The sequence below is a fragment of the Erythrolamprus reginae genome, chromosome 2, assembly GCF_031021105.1.
Source record: "Erythrolamprus reginae isolate rEryReg1 chromosome 2, rEryReg1.hap1, whole genome shotgun sequence".
NCBI classification, from domain to species: domain Eukaryota; kingdom Metazoa; phylum Chordata; class Lepidosauria; order Squamata; family Dipsadidae; genus Erythrolamprus; species Erythrolamprus reginae.
The window spans coordinates 269,056,791-269,084,619 of record NC_091951.1 but is presented as its reverse complement, the minus strand read 5'-3'; the positions used below and the strand labels follow the sequence as shown (position 1 = coordinate 269,084,619).

General features: G+C 37.8%; 1 protein-coding gene across 2 annotated transcripts in view; it reads left to right on the top strand.

Moving 5' to 3' along the window:
• The window catches only part of KDM4C (lysine demethylase 4C), a 228,741-nt gene that overhangs the window by 112,817 nt on the left and 88,095 nt on the right, over positions 1-27,829 (top strand). For both annotated transcript variants that reach the window (XM_070742570.1, XM_070742571.1), the window contains exons 11-13: positions 5,923-6,161; positions 7,333-7,646; positions 11,534-11,645. In XM_070742570.1, coding sequence (XP_070598671.1) covers positions 5,923-6,161; positions 7,333-7,646; positions 11,534-11,645 — 665 coding nt within the window. The remainder of the gene's footprint in view (positions 1-5,922; positions 6,162-7,332; positions 7,647-11,533; positions 11,646-27,829) is intronic.

Sequence of the window (27,829 nt, the reverse complement as noted above, 5' to 3'; positions counted from 1 at the left end):
CTCTGGAAGCCAAAAACACCCTTCCAGAGCCTCTGTTCAAGCCAAAAATCAGCTGGCCAGCACACACATGCATGTTGGAGCTGAGCTAGGGCGATGGCTCATATGCCAGCAAATATGGCTCCGCGTGCCACCTGTGGCACCCATGCCATAGGTTCACCATCACTGTTCTAGACAATAGTCCCCATGCTAGTGTTGATGAAATATAGGACAATTATGGGAATTAGAGATCAATACATCTGAATACTTAAAAATGTAGAAAGCTTTAATAGATGTATTTATGTAGTATTGTCTGTTTTTCTGTTAGGTTAAAATTTATAAGTTATAGATATTAAAAATACTTCAAAAATTGGCATCTGTGTTTACTCTAAAGCGCAATAGATACTTTCAGATTTCTCTTTACAACCACACCATGTTAATATATATAATAATGACAAAAATATATAGTAAAATAGAGACTTTAAAAAATAAAAATAACACACACAAAAATTATAAATCTAATATCACAGGTAGCAGCTCTTGATCATCATAATTTATTCATGGTTCAATTTGATAAAGGTTCACAGTAGAGAAAAACAGAAGAAAAAAACTTCTGCATTTAAAACCTCTTTTAAAAAGACCTTGTCTTGTGATGTAAATTAGGAAATGAAACAAGCTCTTTAGGAAAATAATTCCAAAGTAAAGGTAAAAGAAACCACAGTTCCTTAGACTTATAAAATATTGCTGGAATAATTTGAGGATTGTTATTTGATTAGTAAAACTTTTTCAATAGTGCTGAATTGATTATGATTATTTGCTTCACCCCAAATTTCCAAAATAAATATTGACTGAGTTTTCTTTAAGTGATCTCCAAATCTCATAAAGAAATTGAATTATTTCTTATATCAAATCTGAGAATATTATTTTAAAATATTCTCATTTCAATGTAGCAAGTGATTGAATCATTGCTTGATTTCTCTAACAGATGCTCCCTTATCTGGTATCTTCTTTTTTATTTGATAACCTTCTCTCCAAAAATGATAATTCTTACAGAATATTACACTTTAAATGAACATATAATGTCTAATTGGGTAGGTTAGTATTTTAGTACACTGTTACTCTGGGAAATCCAGATCATGATACCATGGTCTTTCGAGACTGAAGGATGCCAATGTATGTATTAATGTCTAATTACAAATACATATCCATATTTACCTTTACAACTTGAAAAACTTTTGGTTTTTCATATGTAGGTAATATAATTGTTTAGTGCTAATTTTGTATTGCTACAGAGTTTGGCATATTTATTATACAACTATGATTTGTACTTGGCAGAGAAATTATTTTCTTGTCAGTAGAACCTATATTTATCTGGATAGCCAAGTTAAAATAAAAAGTGGATATGTTGCAGTAATTATGTTGAAAGTTTTATCAGATGTGTACATGGATTGTAGTTATCTGCTATGCTAAACTGGTGATCGCATTTTTGCGCTGCTTAATTAATAGTCTAACACAAATGAAAATACAGCAAGAAATGTTCATCTCCAAAATGAAAATAAAATATTTAGTTTCACCTTTGCTCTAATATGTCAAGAAAAATATTATAATTTTACTCTGTTCAAAAGTGCTATTGCTAACATGTTGTAAGTCTAAGGAGAAGGGCGGCATAAAAATTGAATAAATAAAGAAATAAAGAAATAAATAATAAATATATTTTCAGACAGAATCCCATGTATATAGAATCCCATGTATATAGAAACATCAGGTCAAAGAAAAAAAGTGATATTATTTGTCTTGCAATCATTTATGTTAATACCACTTAATTTAAGGTATTTATGTAAAGATGGAAATCATAATTGGGACAAATGATTTCTGAAATAGATTTTTAAAGTCATGACCATGTTACTGTATATAGAATTGCTAGAGAAATAATTATTTTCCCTGAAAATAATATATTTCTCCATAATAAGGCCAATCAGGCTTTTCATCTCTTGCGCTGAAATAAGCCCCCCGCCAAATAAGCCTTCCCAACTACTTTCCAGGGAAAGGGGGGCATGCTGGTAGTCATTCCTTTTATGGCAGGCACTCTTTTGGCCAGGAGAGCAAGAGCGAGAGCAAGTGAGAGGCAGATACATGCACACCCCGCTGAACTAGCTTGCTTCCTCTGGGCTCTGCCTATGGCAATTTGAAATGTGCTCCTGCCTGCGAGGAAGAGGAGGCAAGCATCGATCCCTGCCTCGCCACCTCCTTGCAGACAGGAGTGTGTTTCAAAACTCTGCTGGAGGCAGCCCAGAGGAGCCAAGCCAGTCCCGTGGGGTGTGCGCATACCTGCCTCTCACTTGTGTGTTCTCTCTCCCAGCCAAAAGAGTGCCAACCGCAGAAAAAACGGCGCCCAGCCGGGAGAGCGAGATTAGATTAGATTAGATTTATTGGATTTATATGCCGCCCCTCTCCGCAGAGTTGGGGCGGCTCACAACAATGGTGAAGAACAGTACATAGTAACAAATCTAATATTTAAAAATCTAGATTACAGTTTTTGATTAAAAAGTCCAAAAAGAAAACCCCAATACATAAAAAACAACACACAATCGAATCATACACAAAAAACTACATGGGCAAGGGGGAGATGTTTCAATTCCCCCATGCCTGACGGCAGAGGTGGGTTTTAAGAAGTTTACGAAAGGCAAGGAGGATGGGGGCAATCCTGATCTCTGGGGGGAGCTGGTTCTAGAGGGTCGGAGCCACCACAGAGAAGGCTCTTCCCCTGGGTCCCGCCAGACGACATTGTTTAGTTGATGGGACCCGGAGAAGGCCAATTGGTGAGAGCAAGGAAGTGGTGTGCACACACACTTTGGAGCTAGCTTGGCTCCTCTGGGCTGCTTCCATGGAAATATGTTCCTGCCTGGGAGGAGGAGGTGAGGCTGGTCAGGTACAGTGAGCCCACAAGCACAGGGCTCGAGCAGCAGATGGGCGCATCCAGCCCCTCCCTGTCACTGTGTATGCAGCTTTCCAGGCACCTGCCAGGGGAGCTGTATGCTGGCCTGGAGCCGCCACCGCTGTTCCCTATGGGGGAGGTGCTGGTGCACCGTGACTCAGACTCTCGTTGCTTGTGCCTCTGTGGCTACTGATGTTGCAGAGCCCTGCAGTCAGCTAGGGAGCATCGGCTCTGCCTCCTGCCCCTGACTCTCTCACTTGCTAGGTTGGGCTGCTTATCCTCCACCTGCACTCTCTGTATCCTTCAGACAGGGTGGCAGGTGAGGGCAATGCATGGGAATCTCCTGTTGGAACAGCCACCCATTCCTCAGTATTGTGTCCACTGACTCTCCCTCACCTCTAGCTCTCCAGCAAAGCTGGGGGGGGGGGGGAGAGAAGAAACTCTCAAGCTTCCTGAGGCAAAGCACTTGCCTTTCCTCCTTTCTTTCCTCCCCCTCCCCCCTCAGCAGAAACTCTTCCAAACTCCACCAGAAATGAGTCTTTGTGAAACTCATCATGCCTGCATAACCTCTTAGAGCAAAAGGGGAGAAAGATTTCTTGTGTTCAGCATGCAGCCAAAAGGTTCCCTTCTCCTGGTGCTTTGTTTTAAGTGCACTCTCCCCCCCTGCTGAGAGAAAGAGAGAGAGGGGGGGGCACGTTTGGAAGAGACAAGGAAGTATATGCCCAGCTGCTTATGCCACTGAGCCTGACTAGAAATTTGGCTGTTAGCTCGGCTTCCTCAGGCAGCCCACAAGAGCTTCTTCCTTCTCCCACTTCGCTTGAGAGCTGCAGATGAGGGAAGGATTAATAGATACAACATTGTGGAATGCAACAGAACTACAACTCCCATGCAGGACGCACGGCTCATGGCTTGGCCAAGCCCACCTGACCTGCCACTCCCAAATTGCACCCCACCATGAGACGCGCATCCTACCTGACACTTGTAGGTCCGTTGCGTTCCTTGGCGTTGTGTCCAGAGAACCCCATTGTAAAAGAAAACGTCTCATGAGTTTGAGAAGTTTGAACTCGCGAGAAGTTTTCTTCAACAATGGGCTTCTCTGGACACAACCTCAAGAACTGTGACGGAGCTACAAGTGTCAGGTAGGATGCGCGTGTCACGGTCCAACGCATCCCACCTGTCAGAAATGAGTCTCTGTGAGACTTGTTACACCACCACCATTGCTTTGTGGAGCAGGATTCTGCAAGGCTCATTGCATGCACGAATGGCAGCAGGACCCCAGTGGTACTGTATGATGAAGCTCATGGCAGTCCTGCAGTTTGTGCATGCAACGGCACAACAAGCCTTGCAGAGTCCTGCTAGCCATTCGGCCGGAGCCAAGAACAGGGAGGGGAGGCAGCAGTGATGGGGAGGCAGCAGTGTCCCATGCTCACCGCCTACTGCACCCCCAAAATAATAAGTCCCTCGATAATAAGGCCAAGGCCATATTTCGGGGGTTCAAAAAATATAAAGCCCTGTCTTATTTTCGGGGACACACAGTAGGCACCATCAGCTTCAACAGTGCCTTCATGCATCAATGAAAAATATAAATCATACTACAGCTAAAGAGAAATTAGGTAGATTTTTTAAAAATATATTTATTAGATTCAGCAGATTGAGAAGAAGAAACCATAGCATTTGGTTTATTTAAAAGAACAAGGGCAAAATACAATTCAGCTTTGAAATTCTAACTTTAAGCTGGCAGAGTTTCCTAGTTTCAGATATATTGGAATTGTTCTGGAAGGCACTCTTCACACGCTTCAACACTCAGATACATTTTCTGGAGCCATTTGTCACGCACAAGTGAAAAACTTTGGGTAAAATTAAGTTGGCTCTCAGACAGAGACTTACCTATTTCCATTTTGTTTCTAAAAATAGGAAACTTGTTAAGTAATAGTCCATTTCAGCAGCATATGTCAAAAGCTGGGAATTCACTCTCAGATAGAAGCAATTTGCTAATAATTAAAGTCCAATAAAATGTGTGCATTAGCATCAGTCATGTTCTCCATCTTTTGTTGATTGTTTATAATCTTAATAGCTTAATATACTTCCTAAAATCCTATATATCGCAGTCTCATAGCTTCTACTATAGAAACAAATTCTCAATCTGTATACAGGTGGTCCTTGAGTTGCAACCATATGTTTAGTAACTGTTAGAAGTTACAACGGCACTGAAAAAAATGACACGACCATTTTCATACTTGCAACCATCACAGCAGCTCTGTAGTCATGAGATCACAATTGAGCCGCTTGGCAGCTGGCATGTATTTTATGACAGTTGTGGTGTCGTGGGGTCATGTGATCACCTTTTGTGAGCTTCTGACAAGCAGGGTCAATAGAGAAGGAAGATTCAGTCAACAACGATATCAATATCTTAACTACAGTGATTCACTTAACAATTGTGGCAAGAATGGTGCAATAGTGGAGCAAAACTCACTTATCAACTGTTTTGCTTAGCAATGGAAATTGTTGGATCAATTGTGATCGTACATCGAGGGTTACTTGTAGTTCAGTTCAATTAGCTGTTGCTGAAGTTGTACCTGTGACAGGTTAAAAAAAAAAACCCTGTGTGTTTTCTGTAAATGCTACAGAAGAATAAATTGTCAAAATGTCTTCCACATTTTCTGACTGAGCATCATTGCTAAAGATTGACAGAATGTGATTAGAAGCACTGTCACATTCTAAATAATGCTGAACCAAGTAACCAACTTTGTAACTTGTTTCAACAGGGTTATTTGAGGTCATTTTAGTTTAATGCTAGTTTTAAAGTGTAGTAATGACAGATTAAAAGGTTAAATTCAGCCTATTGTTAATCTCTTGCTTAATAAATTGTAAACACTATCTCTACACAAAAAGATGAAAAAATGTCATTTTTTTCATTTCTTAAAGCAAGCAGAAAGAACATTTCTATTGGTAGATATTTTATCTTACTCAAGCCAGACGTTCCATTTTGACAGCAGTATCTCTTATAACAGCTTCCAGCATACCCGATCACGATCAAAAAAGCTTAAAACTCCTGAAGACAAGAAACCATCAACCATAGTGGTTGGTACAGAAATCACAGCTACTGAAGCAGCTACAGATTGCTTCAAGGTCAAAGACAAACCATCACAAAAAGTAAAGCCAGAAGACACAGGAGTGCCTTCTGGGGAAGAACAAGTCCCAAGCAGGACGCACGTAGATCAAAATTTATTGGATAACAAAAAGATACTGGGTGAGATAAATGGCATTTATTTTCCATATAATTTGCAGATTGTTCATATTGTGATGCTATAAATCTGCAAGTGAAACTTTATATCCTACTCTGTTTCATTATAGTTCTTTATTTATGCAATGATATTACACAATCATAATCAGTTATGTTATGCTTAGTACCTTTGTAATATTTATCAAGAATAAAAAATGATAGAACTTTGCCCTGATAAAGTAACAATAGTTCAGAAGCCAACTCTTGCTAAGTGCTCTTAAGTTTCAGCTTTATCTCATGATTTCCTAACTGCAGGAGTAGACAGTAACATGGAAAATAATAACAACTAATATATAACATATCTTTAGGAAAGAATTTAATTGCAAAAAGGGCCTTCAAATAAAGTACCAATGTACCTTATAATGATTGGTTTTTAATAATGTTTCAAATAAGCATATTTTTCACATGGCACAAAACTATTGGAATTACAGGCTGGTTTCTCTTAGTAAGTAGAAGGCTTCTTTCTCACTTACATTACTATTAAAGATATAATATCTAAGCTTGTTCTTTAACTGTTTACCAAGTTTTAAAATTGAATTGTGCTAAGCTAATAATATAGAGTTTGGATTTAGAACTCCCTTCCTTGAAAGTTGAAAAGACTAATTTTGTTCATGGAAGACTGAGAATCTAACTTGGTATTATTTATATTATAATGGAAGATGTAATCTTCATTGAGTCTCTCCTTGCAAGAATACTAATGTCTCCAAGCAATTTGATAAAATGAGTAGAGAGTGGGCAAAATATATTGTGGACTGTAAAAAGAAGTGATACTAGAAAATGTGTTTTTATTTATAGTATTCATTATGAAAATGTGTTTTCATTACAGTACAGTATTCAATACAGGATACATTTTTTGCCTGTAGAATGACCCTAGTTCCAATAAATACATACAAAAAATATTTTGGTTAACAAATTCATTTTTCCAAAATTTAACAAAGAAGAAACAACTTCTTATTCAATTTTAATCTAAACGTTTAAAAGGACCAGTTATTTCTCAACTGTTAAAAATATTTGATGTTGAAAACAATTAGTTATCAGTCACTAAACTCACAATGTCTGCAGATATGTTTTTTGTATCATAATGAAATGAATAAGAACTGTTAGTGTCTGTTTTGTCTCAATAATGAATTTTATTTAGGCCATTCCCCTTCAAGCTCACAACTTGATCAAGTTCCTGAAATGCATAATATAAAATCAGAAAAGGAAGAGAAAGAAGACTCTGACCTTGCACATAGTTGTTCTGGAGAATCTAAAGTGGTTTTGCTTTCATATCCTGACTGCAATCAAGATGTTTTAAAAGGTTCAAATATTTCAAGGCAAACTCCTGAGGATGCTGCTTCTGAAATTGAGAGCTTGGAGAAAGAAGAAATTAGTAGTGTATCCACAGAAGAGGATGAGATTAGTGATGCTGAAAGCAATAAAAGTGGTCAGGAACCTGGGGATATATCAACGGTAAGATTGAGGAAATATGAGAGAAAACCTAGTATTTAGTTAGAAACAATAATAAAATTCCCCAATTGATTTCTAACTTTTCTTTGGTTAGAATATGACACATCCTTTTATAAATTGCTTTAAGATACATTAATAATGCTTGCAACAACTGCATGTAGATCAGCATTGCACAGTATAAGAATGAGATAATGGAATAACCTGTGGCTAAAGTTTTGTATATTTGTGTATGGTTATGTCAAGGATTTGAACTAGTGCCTTTATAATTGTTTATAGCATATTAATTTATATTAAGTATTTAGTTTCCCCCCCATTTGAATGAGACTTTAAGAAATAATAAATTGGGACTGGATTTGCTTTTGGCACTTTCAGAGTTTGGGGTTGCCAGGATTCCTGAGAAAGTGGTAGGTACAGTGACCAGGTTCTTAAGTAGAAAGGTTTGTGAGTAGAAGCAATTTTTCCCATAGGAATCAATGTAAAAGCAAATAATGCATGCAACCCCATTAGGAAAGAAATAAAAGCTCGGAATTTGGGTGGGAGGAGGAGGAGGAAGAAGAGGAGGAGGACAGTCACTGCTGAAGGAAGAAGGTGAGGTGAGGGGAATCAAAAAAATCCAAAACCTTAAGGCTTAAAAAAAAGATCTGGCCAGGGTGAAGGGCCCCCTTTTGCCTTTCTGTGCCCAGATGCTCGGGAGGCAACCTTGCGCTGGGTGTATGGGAGACAGTGCAAGGGAGTCACCATAGCAAAGTGGTTTATTCCTTCTCCAAGCTCCCAGAGAAAGGAAAATGCTTTGTTTGCTCTGGACTGCCAAGCCTCCTTAAGCACCACCGAAAGGCTTCTCTGGCAGCCCAGAAAAGCCCGAGATGGCCGGAATTAAAGGGGGAATGGCGAGAAACTGGCTGGGCCTTCATGCCGCTCTCAAATTTCCTGGGAAATATTTCCAGGCTTGGGTTCTTAAGTAGAAAATGGTTCTTAAGAAGAGGCAAAAAAATATTGAATGCCCGGTTCTTATCTAGAAAAGTTCTTAAGTAGAGGCGTTCTTAGGTAGAGGTACCACTGTATATTTTAACCCCCCAAATAAGGCAGCATTGTTTTCTTTTACCAACATAAATAATGAACTCATTTTTCTTTTATAAAGGAATGAGATTTAACAATTCCAAAGCCAGTCATTCTGTCTTAACATAATGTGCTAATAAAAATCTCCTCAGTAGTGAGATTTTGCATTTCAATTTACATTTACTGTATTTTTTGGACTATAAGATATTCCTAAATTTCGAAGAGGAAAACAAGGAAAAATAATTTTTGGTCTTCGGGAGTCTGGGTTTTGCTCTCCCTGGCTCCTAGGAACACTCTTCAGGGCTTCCAAATATGCTGTACATCCAATTTTTGCAAAAAACCAGACCCATTTTTGGTTCTGCCAATCCCACCATATGTCCCATTTTTGTGCTTCCAAGCACTTTGCAGGCCTCCCAAACTCTTCGCGATTTTGCCAAAAAACAGGCCTGTTTTTGGCAAAAACAGGATGCCCAGAGGGATTTCGGAAGGCAAAAACCAGGGTTGTATACAATCTATAAGATGCACAGACAATTTCCAGCCACATTATTTTTTGAAGGGGGGAAGTGTTATAGTTCAACAATACGGTAATTCATTTGCTTGGATGTTTTTGTTATTCCTAAGTGGCCTTCTGAATATTTTCTAACATGTTTGTTTGCTGTGTTTGTCTACCAAGGAATTTATATGTACAAATGTGATTCAAAAAGCTGGACAAAAACCTTTGTTTTGTTTTGTGACTTCCTGTATTCTTTAATCATAAGACCAGCTGTGTAATGCATTAAGCTAACGACTCTTCAGAGTAGCATACGGACTTAGCTATCCCAGCAGGTTAGAAGAATATGATGACTATAAATTACTAGTACATTATATTCTGGTCGCTATAAAATGCTTTCTGGAAAAGACAACATGAATCATCACGTTCCTACCTTTTGGATTTCCAGATAGGACTGCATTTACAATGTCCCACAATCACATGACCATAATTTATGATTTTTTGGGAAACCAGCATTTACTTTTGATTTCTGCCAAAAAAAAAGTCTTATAGTCAACTGTTCTGTCGGGCTCTCTGGTACACACCTCCCGAAAATTCACAGGTACAAATTTCAGACACACACACATTTGAAAATTCAAAACAATGTTCTTTATACCGAAAATTCACTTAAACTAAGCCCTCTTTTTGTGTAGCAAAGAGCGCTCGTCTCCAAACAAACTGGTAATTTGTACAAGTCCCTTATCAGTTCTGTGATACTTAGCTTGCAGCTGTGAGGCAATTCACAGTCCTTCTTCTTTCGCAAAGTGAAACACACTTTGCTCTGGTTTAGTTTCAAAGCAAGGAAAAATCAGCACACAAAAGGTCAAAGTCAGTAAAGCAGGCACGAAACACAACAATCAGATAATCCCCCACAATGGCCAAACCCACAGGCTGCTCTTTATAGCAGCCTCACTAATTACCACAGTCCCACCCAACCACAAGTGGCCTCATTTTCTTTGATAATAATCTCTCAGTTGTTGCTGCCTATGCATCTCTCTCCGCATGCGTAGCTGTATCATTAACCCTTGTTCTGAATCGAAGGAGGAGTTAGATAATTGATCTCCTTCTGAGCTGTCTGCCACACTCTTCTCCCTGTCACTCATGTCTTCTTGGTCAGAGGAGCCTTCATCAGCAGATTCCACCGGGGGCAAAACAAGCCTGCAGCATGTGGATGTCTCCCCCACATCCACAGTCCTTGGGGCAGGAGCTGGGCCAGAGCTAACCACAACAGTCAACAATTAGTTTTCTTAACCGTAGTGTTCGTTTAACAGCCATGACATTTGCTTTATGAGTACTATGCATATCTGCTATCATATAAATATCAACTCAGATGCAGTTATGTGATAACCCGCTTTACAGCTGTCATGACTTATGACCATAACTATGGGCTCAATTATGCTTGTAAATCAAGGACTACATATATTGCTATTATCAAGATTAAAATCAGAGAATAGTTACTTCTCTGAAAAAGTAGTGTGTTTTCAGATATTGCTTAAATTCTCACAGTAGGTGCTAAAAATGTAGAATAGCTTCAATTAAAAGTATGAATTCCCATTCCTGTACCCCATTTTAATTAGGAACGAACAGATCATAATATATTAGAGGAAATTTAAATATCCACTGTCTCAAATAATGCTGCTCAATGTGAGGTGTCAAGACCTTTTAAACTTTCCAGCTGATACTGTAGTAGAAATTGTATTTTTAAATGCTCTCATTTACTAGAATGATATATTCTAAATTTATCTCCAAGTGTTCCCAATTCTTTTTCCATTTTCTGATGGCAAAATTCATTTCTATTTTTTGTCTTGAAAACTGCTAAACTAAATTAAATTGGCATTGCAATTGGAAGATTATGTGCTGTCTGCTAACCATGATACCACCACCATATTTTTCTGTTCCATCTTACTGTATATATGAGGAACCTTTTGCTACTGGCCATGAGCATTCCCCCAAAATATCATAGAAACAAAGAAGACTGACGGCAGAAAAAGACCTCATGGTCCATCTAGTCTGCCCTTATACTATTTCCTGTATTTTATCTTACAATGGATATATGTTTATCCCAGGCATGTTTAAATTCAGTTACTGTGGATTTACCAACCACGTCTGCTGGAAGTTTGTTCCAAGGATCTACTACTCTTTCAGTAAAATAATATTTTCTCATGTTGCCTTTGATCTTTCCCCCAACTAACTTCAGATTGTGTCCCCTTTCATATCCAGCATGAAAGCAAGATATTGTATAATACACTGCATAATTTCTCTTCTCTTCTCTCATCTTAAACACAGTATATGTTGTGTTTCTTAGATATTAGAAGGAGAAAAAAGCAAAACATCAAAAAGTTGGCGTCATCCGCTAAATAAACCCCCTGCCAGATCTCCTATGACGTTGGTTAAACAGCAGGCAATAAGTGACGAAGGTGAGCACATTTTAAAAGCACCATGTAATAATATATTTTCCAGCCAATCAATTAATATGCATACGTTTTAAATGTTCTTAGTGATAAAGATGAAAAGGTATTTGATCTCATGCCAAAAATTCAATAATTGTAGAATGAATTGCATTAAATGTTTTTGGCATGTTTCCTGATTACATAATGTCATCTCTATTCCACTATTCTCTTTGTCTTCTGAATGCATTGGAAAAAGACCTGGTAAGATACTCAGAATTGTTGCTTAAATTCTATAATTACTTCTGCCCAGAACATAACAGCTTAAGAACATTATAAAAACATTATTTTAATGAAGCATTAAAAAAAACTATGAAACCCACTTTCCAGGGAGTACAATTGGCTCTTAAGTGCACATTTGGAACGAACCCAATTTTGGGTCAAAAATGTTTGATTTATTTCTCCTTTATTAAATTCTGAATTTTGTACCTAATTTCAAGCATGAAACAAGAAAAGGTGCATCTTTTTATATTGCTAGTACACTAAAATACACTGTCAGTCATGTCTTACTCTAGGGCTCAATGCCAGTGGTGGAATTCAAATTTTTAAATAACAGGTTATGTAGGTGTGGCTTATTTGGGGTGTGGCTCGGTGGTAATGTGACTGGGTAGGTGTAGCTAGCTAGTTATGTGACCAGGTAGATATGACGAGCTGGTCATGTGACAGGTGGATGTGACTACATGCATAGGGACTACTCAGAGGGCTGAAAAAATGAATTATGTCCAGTACTTGCACTTACAGTCATCTTCACGTTTATGCCCATTGCACCTTCTTAACAACCGTGTCACTCATTTCACAACTGCCATGTGTCTCTTCATGGTGACAAGATAAGGCAAAAAATGAAAAATCTGATGATGGTTGTAAGTGTGAGGACCAGTCATAAGTTCAAGAACAGGTCAGAAATCACTTTTTTGAGGCCTTTGGGTAGTCCCTGTATGCCTAGGGACTACTCAGAAGGCTGAAAAATGAATTAACCCTGTAAAGTGGAAAAAACCCCAAAAGAATATTTCATTGGCAGTTCTGTGTTAGCAAAAACTTCAGAAGAGAAGGATTTAGGGGTAGTGATTTCTGACAGTCTCAAAATGGGTGAGCAGTATGGTCGGGCAGTAGGAAAAGCAAGTAGGATGCTTGGCTGCATAGCTAGAGGTATAACAAGCAGGAAGAGGGAGATTGTGATCCCCTTATATAGAGCGCTGGTGAGACCACATTTGGAATACTGTGTTCAGTTCTGGAGACCTCACCTACAAAAAGATATTGACAAAATTGAACGGGTCCAAAGACGGGCTACAAGAATGGTGGAAGGTCTTAAGCATAAAACGTATCAGGAAAGACTTAATGAACTCAATCTGTATAGTCTGGAGGACAGAAGGAAAAGGGGGGACATGATCGAAACATTTAAATATGTTAAAGGGTTAAATAAGGTTCAGGAGGGAAGTGTTTTTAATAGGAAAGTGAACACAAGAACAAGGGGACACAATCTGAAGTTAGTTGGGGGAAAGGTCAAAAGCAACATGAGAAAATATTATTTTACTGAAAGAGTAGTAGATCCTTGGAACAAACTTCCAGCAGACGTGGTTGGTAAATCCACAGTAACTGAATTTAAACATGCCTGGGATAAACATATATCCATTGTAAGATAAAATACAGGAAATAGTATAAGGGCAGACTAGATGGACCATGAGGTCTTTTTCTGCCGTCAGTCTTCTATGTTTCTATGTTTCTAACAACCATTTATCCGAATTGCTTAGAAAGTTAACAACCAGTTTTAATGAACAGGTGAGAACCAGTAGAATCCCATCTTTTCTCAGTTTTTGGCCAAGGGAGCTACATTGTCTGAAGACCTTCCATGGTCATGTAGCCAGCATGGGTGCATGGAATGTTGTTACCTTCCCACTTCAGCTGACAAGCCTAGCTTCTTTTACAGCTGAACCATCATGCCCCAATGCTATTACACTACACAATTAATTAATAAAGTTTTACAAGTTTATATTCTTCTCCCTAAAAACTCCATATCTACTTTTCATCTGCTATTATAAAAGATTAGTCATAGCATCCTTTTAAAAAAAGGAAAATGCATTTTATAGTCTTGGATTTATCAGACAAAGAAGCTGCCAATTGTTGTTGATCATAATAGTTAGATGTAGCCAGGGGTAGGCTACTGCCCGGACCATGGGGGGAGGGGGGAACGCAGTGGGGTAGCGAAAATGGAGCTCCATCCCAGAACACCCAATTTGCATTGAAAGATGTTGAAAGAAAATGCATAAGCCATGCCCACAGTGTGGTAGTAAAAATTTTGGTAGCCCTTCACTGGATAGAAACATAGAAACATAGAAGACTGACGGCAGAAAAAGACCCCATGGTCCATCTAGTCTGCCCTTTTACTATTTCCTGTATTTTATCTTACAATGGATATATGTTTATCCCAGGCATGTTTAAATTCGGTTACTGTGGATTTACCAACCACGTCTGCTGGAAGTTTGTTCCAAGGATCTACTACTCTTTCAGTAAAATAATACTTTCTCATGTTGCCTTTGATCTTTCCCCCAACTAACTTCAGATTGTGTCCCCTTGTTCTTGTGTTCACTTTCCTGTTAAAAACACTTCCCTCCTGAACCCTATTTAACCCTTTAACATATTTAAATGTTTCGATCATGTCCCCCCTTTTCCTTCTGTCCTCCAGACTATACAGATTGAGTTCATTAAGTCTTTCCTGTTGTTGCCTTCATAATCAGTATCAGTGTGTGTCTAAATAACAATATAAAAAACAATAACCTTTTTGAAGGGACTGTCAGGCACTGTTATTTAGTTATTTAATGTTAGCTGAAAAGTGCTATAAAGTTGCCCAAATTACTAAATCTATGTTAATCTGTTTTTGCTTACTCAGTATAAAGGAAATACTGCAATTGTCTATAGTCTTTGATTAAAGTAACACATACATCTAAATCATATTTTTTTGCTGCTTGGAGAACTTAGGGGTGTTCAATAATAAACCTTGGACATCTGTCTCTTGCATTAATGTTTTACCATCATAGAATTATTCTCTTCTATATTTATAGACTGATAAGGGATAGATCAGCTACAGAATATAATGTTTTTGTTTTAATCTCCTAGGTGAATAATTGAATAGATCTATAGCTGTGTGTCAAAACTAGTACTGGAGAAGTTGGGGTGATGTCATCAATTCACTTTATAGAATAGTTCAATTAGTTGTGAAGCATCTGTCTTCAAATTATAGAAAGTTCTGAGCCATCAACTGTATCTATGTAATATATGCATATCCTAAGGGGACAAGATTATGAGTGGGTTTAGAATGTTCCTCTAATTTACACACACAAAAAAGGCTATATTAACATTGTAACCCATCTGGTAAGTATTCAGTTTAAATGAAATTGCTGCATTTTGAATTACAGATTACATAGTTTTGTGTCTAAAGATAATAGTAAACCTTGGTTGAACCTAAGTAAAAGGACATTTTCAGTTGTCTTTGTCAGACTTCTCTCAGGTTCAAAGAACTGAAGGAGCAGAGATTTGGAAGCACACTTCCCCTAACCTGTATAATTCTTCCAATTTAAAAAACCAAACCCTACCACATATATAGAAATAGTTGGTAGTGTAACCTTGAAAGTACTCAAAAATTACTAGTCTGCAGAACAAATAAAAAGTATATTGTGATGTATCTTTGTACTTCTTTTGCTTTTCATGAAATAGTAGGGATAAAATTTTATTCATATTCTGCTAGTTGTGTCAAGTAAGAAATTTCTGATTGGCTGTTGCTACCAAGAAAGTGCTTAAGTACAGGATTATGTTAATAAAATTAACTGGTACGTTGCAGAATAGAGAAGGTCAATACCATCTTCCATCTTGTCATGCAACCATCATACATGCAATATTTGTATATTATAATCTGAGTCTGGTAAAGAGTTGAAAGAAAAAACAAATAAGGGTTAACGCATAGGCACTCTCATTGGAATACATTGGCATTCTCGAAAGACCATGGTATCATGCTCTGGAGTAGAAGACATTAAAATGGGTTAAGAAGTTGGCAGGAGTTGGAGTCCCGTGGAAGCTGAAAGAGGAGAGAAAAGAAACAGAATGTCTTAGATTAGATTAGATTTATTAGATTTGTATGCTGCCCCTCTCCGGAGATTCGGAGCGGCTCACAACAGCAAAACACAGTACAAATCCAATGATTAAAAAAAAAACCACAGTTAAACCCCTTAATATAAAAGACAGTCATACATCCCAGACAAACCATACATAAAACGGAACAGCCCAGGGAAATCAATTTCCCCATGCCTGACAGCAAAGGTGGGTTTTAAGGAGTTTGTGAAAGGCAAGGAGGGTGGGGGCAGTCCTATTCTCTGGGGGGAGTTTATTCCAGAGGGCTGGGGCCGCCACAGAGAAGGCTCTTCCCCTGGGTCCCGCCAGACGACATTGTTTCGTCGACAGGACCCAGAGAAGGCTGACTCTGTGGGACCTAATCGGTCACTGGGATTCGTGCGGCAGAAGGCGCTGCCGGAGGTAGGCAAAAATGCAGGCAAAAATGGAGTTAGTCATTCTCAATTGCTGAAGAGATGTCAATTCCAATATTTAGTCATTGTGGCACATTGTGGCACTGCATTCCATGCAGTATTGCAGGCAAATTCTGCCCACAGCCAGTATTTCAATGCAGACTGGCCCAAGATTGACTCAGCTTTCCATCCTTCCAAGGTTGGTAAAACGAGGTCCCAGATTGTTGGGGACAATATGCTGGCATGCCCAGAGAGTGTTATAAAGCACTATGGAGCAGTATATGAATCTAGGTGCTATAGCTATTGCTATGATTCAAGGCCAGGGGGAAAAAAAATACTGTCATAGGGCTTACTGTGTATAGAGGATCACTCAGTGTGGCATGTGTCTGGTCTATGCAGAGGGGGAATAGAATCCTAAAACATAATAAAATAGCTTGAAAATGTGATAATTGTAAGAGTTTGTCAGCTAACTTTTAATGGAAGTCTTTGATTAACTCCTCAAGGGTAGTTGGCTACATTTTACCTTAGGCATGGTGTTGCAAAAGTAATATTGCAGCTGGCAAAGAGACAATCTTGGAATTGTCTTTCAGAAAAATTAATGGGTTTTATCTTTGTTTTGCTAAAAATGAAGAAAATTGGAATGATCCACAAGAAAGATCTGGTATTGTCATATTTTGTCTATTCAATCCTGAGAATCTTTGACATGGTAATATTAGTACTGAAATGAAATAAGGAAAGTATTAAGGCAAACTAAAGTAATTTGAATTGTGCCTATACTGATTAATTTTAGAAGTGCTTCAGCATCATCATCTTTTTTTTTTACAAATGATTTAATTCAGCTTTTGTGTACTGTATTGTGTAATTCAGCAATATTAGCATTCATTTACTACTAATTAATAGCATTCAATATGGTAGGCCTATTAATTCCATTGCAAATTGTTTTCATGAGCATCACATTTCAGCTTTGCAAACAATAGTTTTGGATGTTTTAAACTTTAATAAGGAGTGGCAAGAGGCAGTGCCTAGACAATATTTGTCTATTTTAGAAACAGTTTTCCCCATCTCAAAAACACCAGGCACCATGTTAAATTCTTCTATGGTGAAATTTGCAGAAGATGTTTTGTTGAATCTAAAAGGATGAGAATTACATGGTGATACCTGGATCCTGCAAATAATCTGATTTTGTTGTTACATTCTGAGGCAGTTGCACTATGATATAGCATTAGTCCCAGGAGATGTTGTAGTAGATACAAAGAGGAAAGAAAAAATTGAGAGTGTACTATATCTCAAAATGTTAGGTAGTAAAGAGTTTTAAGTTGCAACCTACTCTGGAGTCTGTGAGAAACCCTTTAAGAAAGAATGCAACATGTAGGATCTTTGGTGTTTTCTGAACTTGGTGGTTTGCTTACAGATGTTTCATTATCCAAATAGGTAACATAATCATTGCCAATCACAGACCTTGAGGACAATCAAATTCGGAGATCACAAACATGTACCTCCCAAACTGATTTTAAGGACAATCCAATGAAAAGCACATTAGAATAATCCAGTCTGAACATTACCAATAAATATGCCACAAATACCAAATCTTTTTCATCTAGAAAAGGAGCATATGTGTTCTATAAGCCAAAGATGAAAAAAGATTTTTTGTAATAACACCAATAAAACATTGAGGTATTGTATCCAGGTTAACCCTCGAATTGTAAACATTGGACTTAATCAGAATCAAATACGTAGATTATTTTCTTCGAATGGTACCTACAATGGAAATGCTTTTACTGTCTGAAGAATGAAATGATAGAACTAAAGGAAATAAATTTCAAATGTGAATTCTAAATTAAATTGTCATTAAAAGCTTCATTATGTCTAATTATTTTTCTGCCCAAACAGTTCAGACACAGTCTGCTAAGCAACAGGTGAAATAAAGGATAGATTTTGCCTTGGCAAAACAAAAAAATAAGATAATGGCAAAGAAATAGTGTCAGTTACTGATTTCTGAAGCCTTTAGTGACTTTAGTGACTCATAAAAAAGTTAACATAAAATCATCCCTAACATTCTTGTTTTGAAGGTTCTTTTTATCTTTACATTTATATTATATGTTATGTCTTATAACAGCTGCAACAGTTTTCAAGGGAATGCTTATATCATCTGTAGATAAGGCAATATTTTAAAAAGAGTCTCTAAAATTAATACATAAATACTTAAAGCAGTGATAAAGATTTATCACAAACTAATTAAAAACTCAGAAATATCAGTGCCATATAAGTTTGGGCAACCAAAAAGTTCTTCTTGTTCCTATAGTAGGAATCTATTCAATCAGGAAAAATTATTCCTGAAGCAAATAGGCAAAGTATAATTTTCGTTTCACTGCTCTAGTAGGGATATTGTCCTAATTAAGATGGGTTCTAGCAAGGAGAATGGTAAGGACTGTTTGGAGGTCTTTAAGAATTGAGATACCTATTCAATGAAAGTCACTGATTACAGTGTATTTTTTTCCTAAGGTCCTATTTTCCCTTTCTTTTTCCATTGTTATAATTGTGTACAGAATTGATAAACATAAAGCTAAAATACATTTCTGCTTAACTGACCTATTGCCTCTTAAAAGATTCACGATGCTCAATATTGCAGTACAGCATTGTTAGCATATAGCTAGTTCAACCCAAATTCCTATACTTCAGCTCAATTTTAATGTTTCTGTATAAAATTAGGAACAGTGTCAATGATGGCATAAAAGAGGTTTTGTTTAAAAACGTGTGATTGGCTCTGATGCACTTCACATGGCATTAATATTGAAATTATGTAGGTAATTTTCTAGATCAGTGTTTTTCAACCAGTGTGCCGCGAGACATGGTCAGGTGTGCCGCGAAGCTCAGAGAGAGAAAGAAAGGAAGAGAGAAAGAGAGAAAGAAAGCAAGAGAGAGAGAGAGAAAGCAAGAGAAAGAGCGAGCGAGAGAGAAAGAGAACAAGAGAGAAAGAAAGCAAGAGAGAAAGAGAACAAGAAAAAGAAAGAAAGAGAATGAAAGAGAGAGAGCAAGAGAGAGAAAGAAAGCAAGAGAGAGAGAAAGAGAACAAGAAAAAGAAAGCAAGAGAGAAAGAGAGAGAGCAAGAGAGAGAAACAAAGCAAGAGAGAGAAAGAGAGGGAGGGAAGGAGAGAGAGAGAAACAGAGGGAGGTAGGGAGGGAGAAAGGGAGCAGAAAAGAGAGGAAGGAAGGAAGAAAAAGAAAGAGGGATGGAGAGAGAGAGAAAGAAAGATGAAGGGAGAAAGAGAGAGGGAGAGAGAAATAGAGCGAAAGGAAGGGAGAGAGAGAGAATTTTTTTGTCCAAACTTTTTTTAGCCCCTCCCCCGCTCAATGTGCCCCAGGGTTTCGTAAATGTAAAAAATGTGCCGCGGCTCAAGAAAGGTTGAAAATCACTGTTCTAGATAACCTAACTTTGATCTTTTTTTTGGTAATAGAAATTCCAGTGTTCACCTATTCCGCAGCTTCTTAAATGGGTTTTGTTTCAAATTAAGGTAGCAGAAAAATAAAGTTCAAAAAAGAGATTCTTATATGAAATAGTTAAGCTGTTAGAATGCTAGATACAAAACCATTCTATGGGTAGAGTAAAATTGAACTATCCTAAAAGTTCAGTGGTGCATGTTATTACAGGTACATTGAATATGAGAAGAAATTATCTAAATCATCCCCATCACTTTCTATTTGACAAATCAAGGGAAGATCAACTGTTTGTACTGATTTTAATAACGATTTCCTTGCCTTAGCTGTCTTCATTTTGAACTATATTTTACAAATGCTGTTTTATATCCTGATATATGTATTTATGTATTTATAATTCTAATTCTTCCTATTTTTTCCAAAAACAGAGCATGTCACAAAACTGTGCTGCTTCTATTGATTTACTCTTTTTTCTGTTTTCAGTAACTGTTTTTCCCCGTGTCCAAGTGTCCATTCTATTAACCTATGTGGCTGTAAAATGTCTTTCCATTTTCTCCTTTTTTAGGTATTTGCCAATTTGCTGTTCTTTATCAATTCTTAGAAAATTAAAACCTGTCTTCATTAATTATAAATAGCCAGTGATCATTATTACTTTCCCTTTCCCTTCCTGATACTTGTACTCTTCCTTTCAAAGCAGTATAGTATGTCGATTCTGCAAGGAATAGTGGACCCTCATTATTAGTATTAACTACAGCCCATGTAGTAATCCTTCAAGGCTCCTGATAATAATTTTTCCCATCTGTATATCATACTGTATTTTTGATTCCACATTACACCATTTATTCTGTACTGGGTTCCATTCTTTCCTGTTTTTCCCCCCCAAACACTCCACTTATCTATCTTTATCCTTATTCCCATACATAATATTAAATTTTGTTGCAGAAAAATCAATTTCCAGGAGCCCCCACAGATGACTGATTCAGCTGGATTCATTAATTTCCTTATAAACATAGTAAAAGATGAATTTTCAATACCATTGGCAGAGTTATTCCTCAAGCAGTTACCTACAGCAGAGAACAGTTAGTTTCATTTAAACAGAGTTCAGAGTGGAAGAGTTAAGCTTAAGTGTTCAGTTTCGATTCTCTGCACAGACTCAGAAGTGTTTAACTCCCATTGGCTGACTTAGTTGCTTGCCTATTCATTGGCTGCCTTTGTTATGACTGGCTTTCCCAGTCATAAATATTCTAACACATAACAGGCCTGCTTTTACAATTTTGTTGTGGCAATCTTCTGAGTAGGCAGTGATATTAATGTGCCTCCAAAAGTTGGTTTTAAAAAATTGCTTTAGCTAATCCAGGCTGTCTGGAGAAAGATTTGGGTGAAAGGGCTTGTTTCTCCATCTATCCTCAATGCGAGGATTGTTACTTTTCAAATACAATTTGAATTAGTTTACTCAAGTAATTAATATCTTGACTAAACGGGACTGAAATTTTCTGAATGCTATATTGCTTTCTGTTGCTCTATTCCTGAAATAAATTTCTGTGGCTTATTGATGGTTACATTGATTAAAAATACTGTAGAATTTTTTTAGCAAAGGTTCTGTATTTCAATTCTGTGTGGTTGAAAAGCTTCTCAATTTGATCTATATAACATGGCTGTGGCATGTTAGAACCTTTTTTTTGGGTAGATAATCATACCATTTTAAATTTTCTGTTGGGATGAAATGGAAATGGTATCTTGTAAAAATTTAGAGACAAAAATTGTGCATAAAACTCTGGATTACAGTCATTATGTTCATTTTCATAGTTTTCTTTCTATGTTTGTGCATTCTCTTCTAGAAAATATAGAATCAATTTAAGTCTATAGAAATTTGATGATGAAATTATTTATAAAATTATTATAGAGAATCTATATTGATGACATTATTTATAAAATTGAAATTACATTGCCTTATTTTAATTTAGGATTAGCAAACAGATGAAGAATCTTTACATAGAATAGAATAGAATAGAATTTTTATTGGCCAAGTGTGATTGGACACACAAGGAATTTGTCTTGGTGCATATGTTCTCAGCGTACATAAAATAAAATATACATTTGTCAAGAATCATGTGGTACAACACTTAATGATTGTCATAGGGGTCAAATAAGCAATGAAGAAGCAATATTAATAAAAATCTTAGGATATAAGCAACAAGTTAGTCATACAGTCAACATGGAAGGAAATGGGTGAAAGGAATGATGAGAAAAACTAGTAGAATAGAAGTGCAGATTTAGTAGAAAGTCTGACAGTGTTGAGATAATTTGAGATTAAAAAATCCCACATTATATAGTCAAACAAATGGAGAATCTGACATGGTGGAAATTTGTATCCGCCCCCCATAAGATTTTGTTACAATTCTTAGATGTATTTAACTCATATTTTGAGGAATATGGGTATAGCCTTCAATTTACACTATTTCTTTAGTGACCATTCAAAGTCACAATTGTGCTGAAAAAGTGAAATTTCCCATAATTACAATCATTGCAACATTCCTATTGTCACATGATCAAAATCTGTATTCTTGGCAACTGATTCATATTTCTTACAGTTGCAGTGTCCCAGGGTCATGTGATCATCTTTTGTAAACTTCTGACAAGCAAAGTCAACGGGGGCAGCTAGATTCACAGATCAGTTTACTTATTGACCATATTACTAATTTAACAACTGCAGTGGTTCACTTAACCACTGCACAAGAAAGATTGTAAAATGGGGCAAAATATATTCAACAACTGTCTTGCTTAGCAACATAAATTTAGGGCTCAATTATGGTTGTAGCTTGAGGATTATCTGTAATTATTTGGCCTCCAGAAATATTGGCTCCCTAAAAATATATTAAAAAATACATTAATGGCATAATGCCTGGAGGATATGAAGATGGAAAACTAACAGATTAATTCCTCTCAAAAGTTTCTTATGCAAATTAGTAATTCAAAATCATAATTTCAGCAAGTTATTGAATGTCTAATTCTCTTTTATTTCTTAGATTAGGAAGAGGATAGAGTTCAGAGTGAGGCACAGTTGTTGTGCTAAAAATATTTTTATGCAAGTAATAAAGAAGGTTAAACTTATAATTATGACCGGAAAAGAATAATTACTAAAATCTAAAGAAAGAAAACAATGATTTATCCTGTGAGAATATTTTTTTCAATTGAGAAGCATACATTGGCTTACATTATATTGCATGAATAGCTGAAGTTCACTTTCAGTGAAAAGCTAAAGTTCGTTTTCAATATAAAATAATATACAGTGATCCCTCGATTAGCACGGTCTCGATTAGCGCGAAACGCTGCAACGCGGTTTTTCAAAAAATATTAATTAAAAAATAAGTCCGCGCTAGTTCTCTCTCTCTTTCTCTCCCTGTTGCCGGCGTGGTATATGAGAGAGAAAGAGAGAGGCAGAGGTCGGGCGCATTACCGGGAGGTGGAGGCGGCGTGGGGACGCTGGGTGCCGGGGACACCGAGGAGGGGGTGGACGTGGCCTCTCAGCTGCAGAGCCGAACAAGGGCGGAGGCAACGGCGGAGTCCGGCGCTGGGGCCATGCGGGGCCGCTCATCCAGGGGGGCGTGGACTGGCAAGTCGCCCTCCTTTCTCTTTCTTTCTCTCTCTTATACCACACCGGTAACAGGGAGAGAAAGAGAGAGAGCGGAGGGCACCTTGCCGGTCCACGCCCCCCTAGATGAGCGGCTCCGCATGGCCCCAGCGCCGCCCAGGCAAAGGGGAAACCCCAAGATCGCTTGCCGCTTGCCGTATTGCAGCGAAGGAGGCGAAGCAAGGCTCCAAGCTGCAATACGGCAAGCGGCAAGCGATCTTGGGGTTTCCCCTTTGCCTGGGCGGCGGGAAGACCAAGGGAAGGTTCCTTCAGCCGCCCAACACCTGATCCGCTCCGCAGCGCGGCAGCAGCGAGGAGCCGAAGATGGGGTTTCCCCTTTGCCTTTACCCCATCTTCGGCTCCTCGCTGCTTCCGCGCTGCGGAGCAGATCAGCTGTTGGGCGGCTGAAGGAACCTTCCCTTGGTCTTCCCCGCCGCCCACACGCAAACTCCACCATCTGCGCATGTGCGGCCATGAAAAAAATGGCGCGCATGCGTAGATGGTGTTTTTTACTTCCGCACCACTATAACGCGGAAATTGATTAGCGCGGGAGGTCTTGGAACGTAACCCCTGCGCTAATCGAGAGATCACTGTATATGCGTAAGAAAACAATAACTATCTAAGCCGCATGCAGAGCTCAAAGATAAAAGTGACACATAGTATTTAGATTTACTTGTTTAGCATTATGGTAAGAACACAGTTAAAAAGTTACAATAGGAAAGTCAGATTTCTTTTCCTTTTCCCAACAATTGCATGCTTGAACTGTAAAAGTGATATAGCTTCACACTGAAAGCACTATTGAAATATTTTATAATTATTGCCGATTTTAGGTACCGTATTTTTTGAAAGATGCACCTTTTTTCCTCCCTAAAAGAGGCTGAAAATTTGGGCGCGCCTTATATTCTGAAAGTAGCATTTTTAAAGCATTTTTTTCCAGTCCTAACTAGGTGCTAACTATCTTTCCAGTTTCCTACTCCCTGCAAAGAAGGTTTTTCCCAGCCCTAAGTCTTTGCAGGTTTGTTTTCATTCCTATACCCTTTGAAAAACACCTTTTCAGCCCCAACACGGTGCTAATGATCTTCCAGGCTTGCAGCATTTATTTTTATTCCTACTCCCTCCGAAGCAGTTTTTTTAGCCCTAACTAGGGGATAAAATAATATGTCTGGTCCTAAGCCATGTAGGGCTTTAAAGGTGATAGCCAACACCTTGAATTATATCCAGAGACCAACTGGTAAGCCAATGCAGCTTGTGGATAGTTGGAGTTATTCGTATATACCTAGGTACCCCTACTATGGCTCGTGCAGCTGCATTTGGAACTAGCTGTAGTCTCCCAATGTTCTTCAAGGCTAGCCCCATGTAGAGTGTGTTGCACTAGTCCAGGCGTGAGGTGAGCCTCCTGGTCTAGGTAGGGCCGTAACTGGTGCACAAAACGGACTTGTGCAAAAGTCCCCCAAGCTACAGCTGAGAGATGTTGCTCGAACCAGCTGTGAATCTAGGAGGACACCCAAATTGCAGGCCTTTTCTGAGGGAGTTATTTCTCACCCCCCAGTAACAAAGATGGAGAGGTGGTAAAGTCTTATGGCAAAACCTACAGCCACTCAGTCTTGTCGGGGTTGAGTTTAAGTCCTGCCTCCCTGTGGTGAAGGATTGGCATCTTGAAGTCTAGCCTCAGCAGGGAATGATCTGACCATAACAAGGGAAAGATGTCTATATCCCTTAACATCAGATCATGTTTCCATTGACCTGAGAGAAATACCAGATCGAAGTGTGTGTCCCCTCATGAGTAGGGCCCTGAATTACTTGGGTCAGGTCCATGGTTGACATGGAAGCCGTGAACTCCTGTGCTGCCTCCGAAGATTCACCGAGTGATGGTAGGTTGAAGTCCCCCAGTACCATAAGCCTGGGGAACTCCTCCACCAACTAGGCTACCGCCTCGAGCAGCACAGGCAGGCTGTTGCAATGCAGCCTGGAGGCAGGTACATTAGCAACAAGCCCACCTGAACCCCTAGGTCCAACCTCAAAAGGAGAGATTCAGAGCTGACAATCTCAGGTGCAGAGATTCTACGAGGACTAAGAGTCTTCCTGACAATAATCGCCTGGTGTTGCAGCTGATACAATACCTGAAATCTGTCTGGGCACATCTCTGAGAGGGGAACTCCCACCTCGTGGCCCAGCCAGGTCTCAGTAATGCATGCCAGATCTGCCTCCTCATTGAGGAGCAAGTCCTGGATCATAGGGGGCTTGTTGGTGTTTAATAGCAATAGAGACCAGGGCCCTGTTTAAAGAATGTAGGCAAATGTATATCTGCCTACCTCTGTTTCTCAGCAATCCATATCCTTGCATTGACAATAGGTTCTTGGCTGCCTCAAACAAATACATTTGAGTGTCATATTTGGTGCACTCTTTCAACTGGTTGCAACATCTGAAGTTGTAAGTTACCTAGAAAAACTGGTTACTTTTGCTCTTGCATTCTCACTGTTTTATAGGAAGTTATGTAGATGCAGTTCTCCACAATGATTTTCCTTTCATTTCAAAAGACAATCAGTCTAATAGCAATGGTATGATATGGCACACAGACTTCGGGGCTTACATCCAGTGATGGGCTACTAAAATTTTTACTACCACACTGTGGGCGTGGCTTATGCAGTTTGTTTCAACATCTTTCAGTGCATATTGGGTGCTCTTGGATGGAGCTCTAAATTTTGCTACCGGAACTGCGTTCCTGCCCATTCCCGTAGGAGCCCATCACCGCTTACATCTCAATAATGCCATTTGTATGCTTACATATGACACAACATAATTGATTACTAAGGGTTTTCTTCATGAAATATATTTCCAGGATTAACAGCTGCATAACTAATACTGCATGTTGGTGGTAAACAGATCTTCTGAGCCTAAATCCTGTTCACTTGCAATTTCTTTTGCTCTCAGAGGTTACTAGTGGTTTGCAGGCAGTTGAGGATCTTATTTCATCTAATTGTCCATAGGCATTGGATAATCTGCATTTGAAATTGATTTATATTCCTAGAGTGTATAACTTCTCAGGAATAATTTAATTTAATTTAATTTAATTTAATTTAATTTAATTTAATTTAATTTAATTTAATTTAATTTAATTTAATTTAATTTAATTTAATTTAATTTAATTTAATTTAATTTAATTTAATTTAATTTAATTTAATTTAATTTAATTTAATTTAATTTAATTTAATTTAATTTAATTTAATTTAATTTAATTTAATTTAATTTAATTTAATTTAATTTAATTTAATTTAATTTAATTTAATTTAATTTAATTTAATTTAATTTAATTTAATTTAATTTAATTTAATTTAATTTAATTTAATTTAATTTAATTTAATTTAATTTAATTTAATTTAATTTAATTTAATTTAATTTAATTTAATTTAATTTAATTTAATTTAATTTAATTTAATTTAATTTTTAATTATTGCTGCCCAACTCCTGAAGGACTCTGTATATATTTAAACATACGGTTTATATGGCTGTCCATTTTATGTAAGGTAGATCTGTGTGATTGACAACAATAATTTTTCCCTCCCCACAAAGCTCCATAAAACCAAAACCTGGTGCCTCAACCAAAATTATCCAGTCCATCTAACAGTACAATTCTTAAGTTCCAGCTTCCTCTTATTTTGCAAGATTCAATCTGAGTGCAATTTGTACACACATCCTAGAGATTGAGAAGTTCCCTGAGGATGGGCTCCAGCATAAATCCAAAAGCTTAGAAGAACAAACCTACGGTCCCAGTGACTGACTCAGATTGGATCCTGCAACATTATCCTGGTGTCATGATCAAATACCCTCAGAGATGCAGTCTTGGAAATAAACTAACCTCATACCATGTAGCATCTCATTAAGTCTTAAACCAATGCTTTTTTAGTTTTTCAGTTCTTGAATAAGTTAACTTTTAAAAACAGTACTCATTGTCTGTATTTCTGCAGAAGGAAAAGTTGTTATTCCAAGTTTCAATTGGATTTTCCACCAAAATCACATGAGTTATAGATAGTTCTTGACAAAAATCTGAGCAGGTGTAGAACTTATAATTGCCAATGTTCAGATGATCATCGAAAGAAAGCCTGTTATAGGTAAACATCTTGTTCTTTCAACATATAGGGCAGTAGTGGGTTGTAAATCCTGTTGCTACTGGTTCACTCATGTGTGCTTGTGCGCGACTGTGTCCCAGATGGGTGGGTGGAGTCTCCCATGGCTGCTGCCACTGGTTCACCGAGCTGGGAGCAACATACCACTGATATAGGGCACCATTAAATTTCTTCTATGCAGAGGATTTGCTAGTAGTCATACATTTATTTTATAATACCCCAAGATCACATTCTGTTTTATGGTACATAATTTTCTTTAAAGTATAAAAGATTTTAATAACTTTAAAGACTTATTTTCAAAATAGCATATTATTCTGAGTATAAATGTTCTGCATGTTAGACTATCACTCGATATAGATTTTGGCAGGAATGAGTATGTGTCATAAATGGGGGAGTTAACTGGTTGATTGTTTGAAATTCTCTGTATATTTGCAATACAAGCTACCTCTTAAA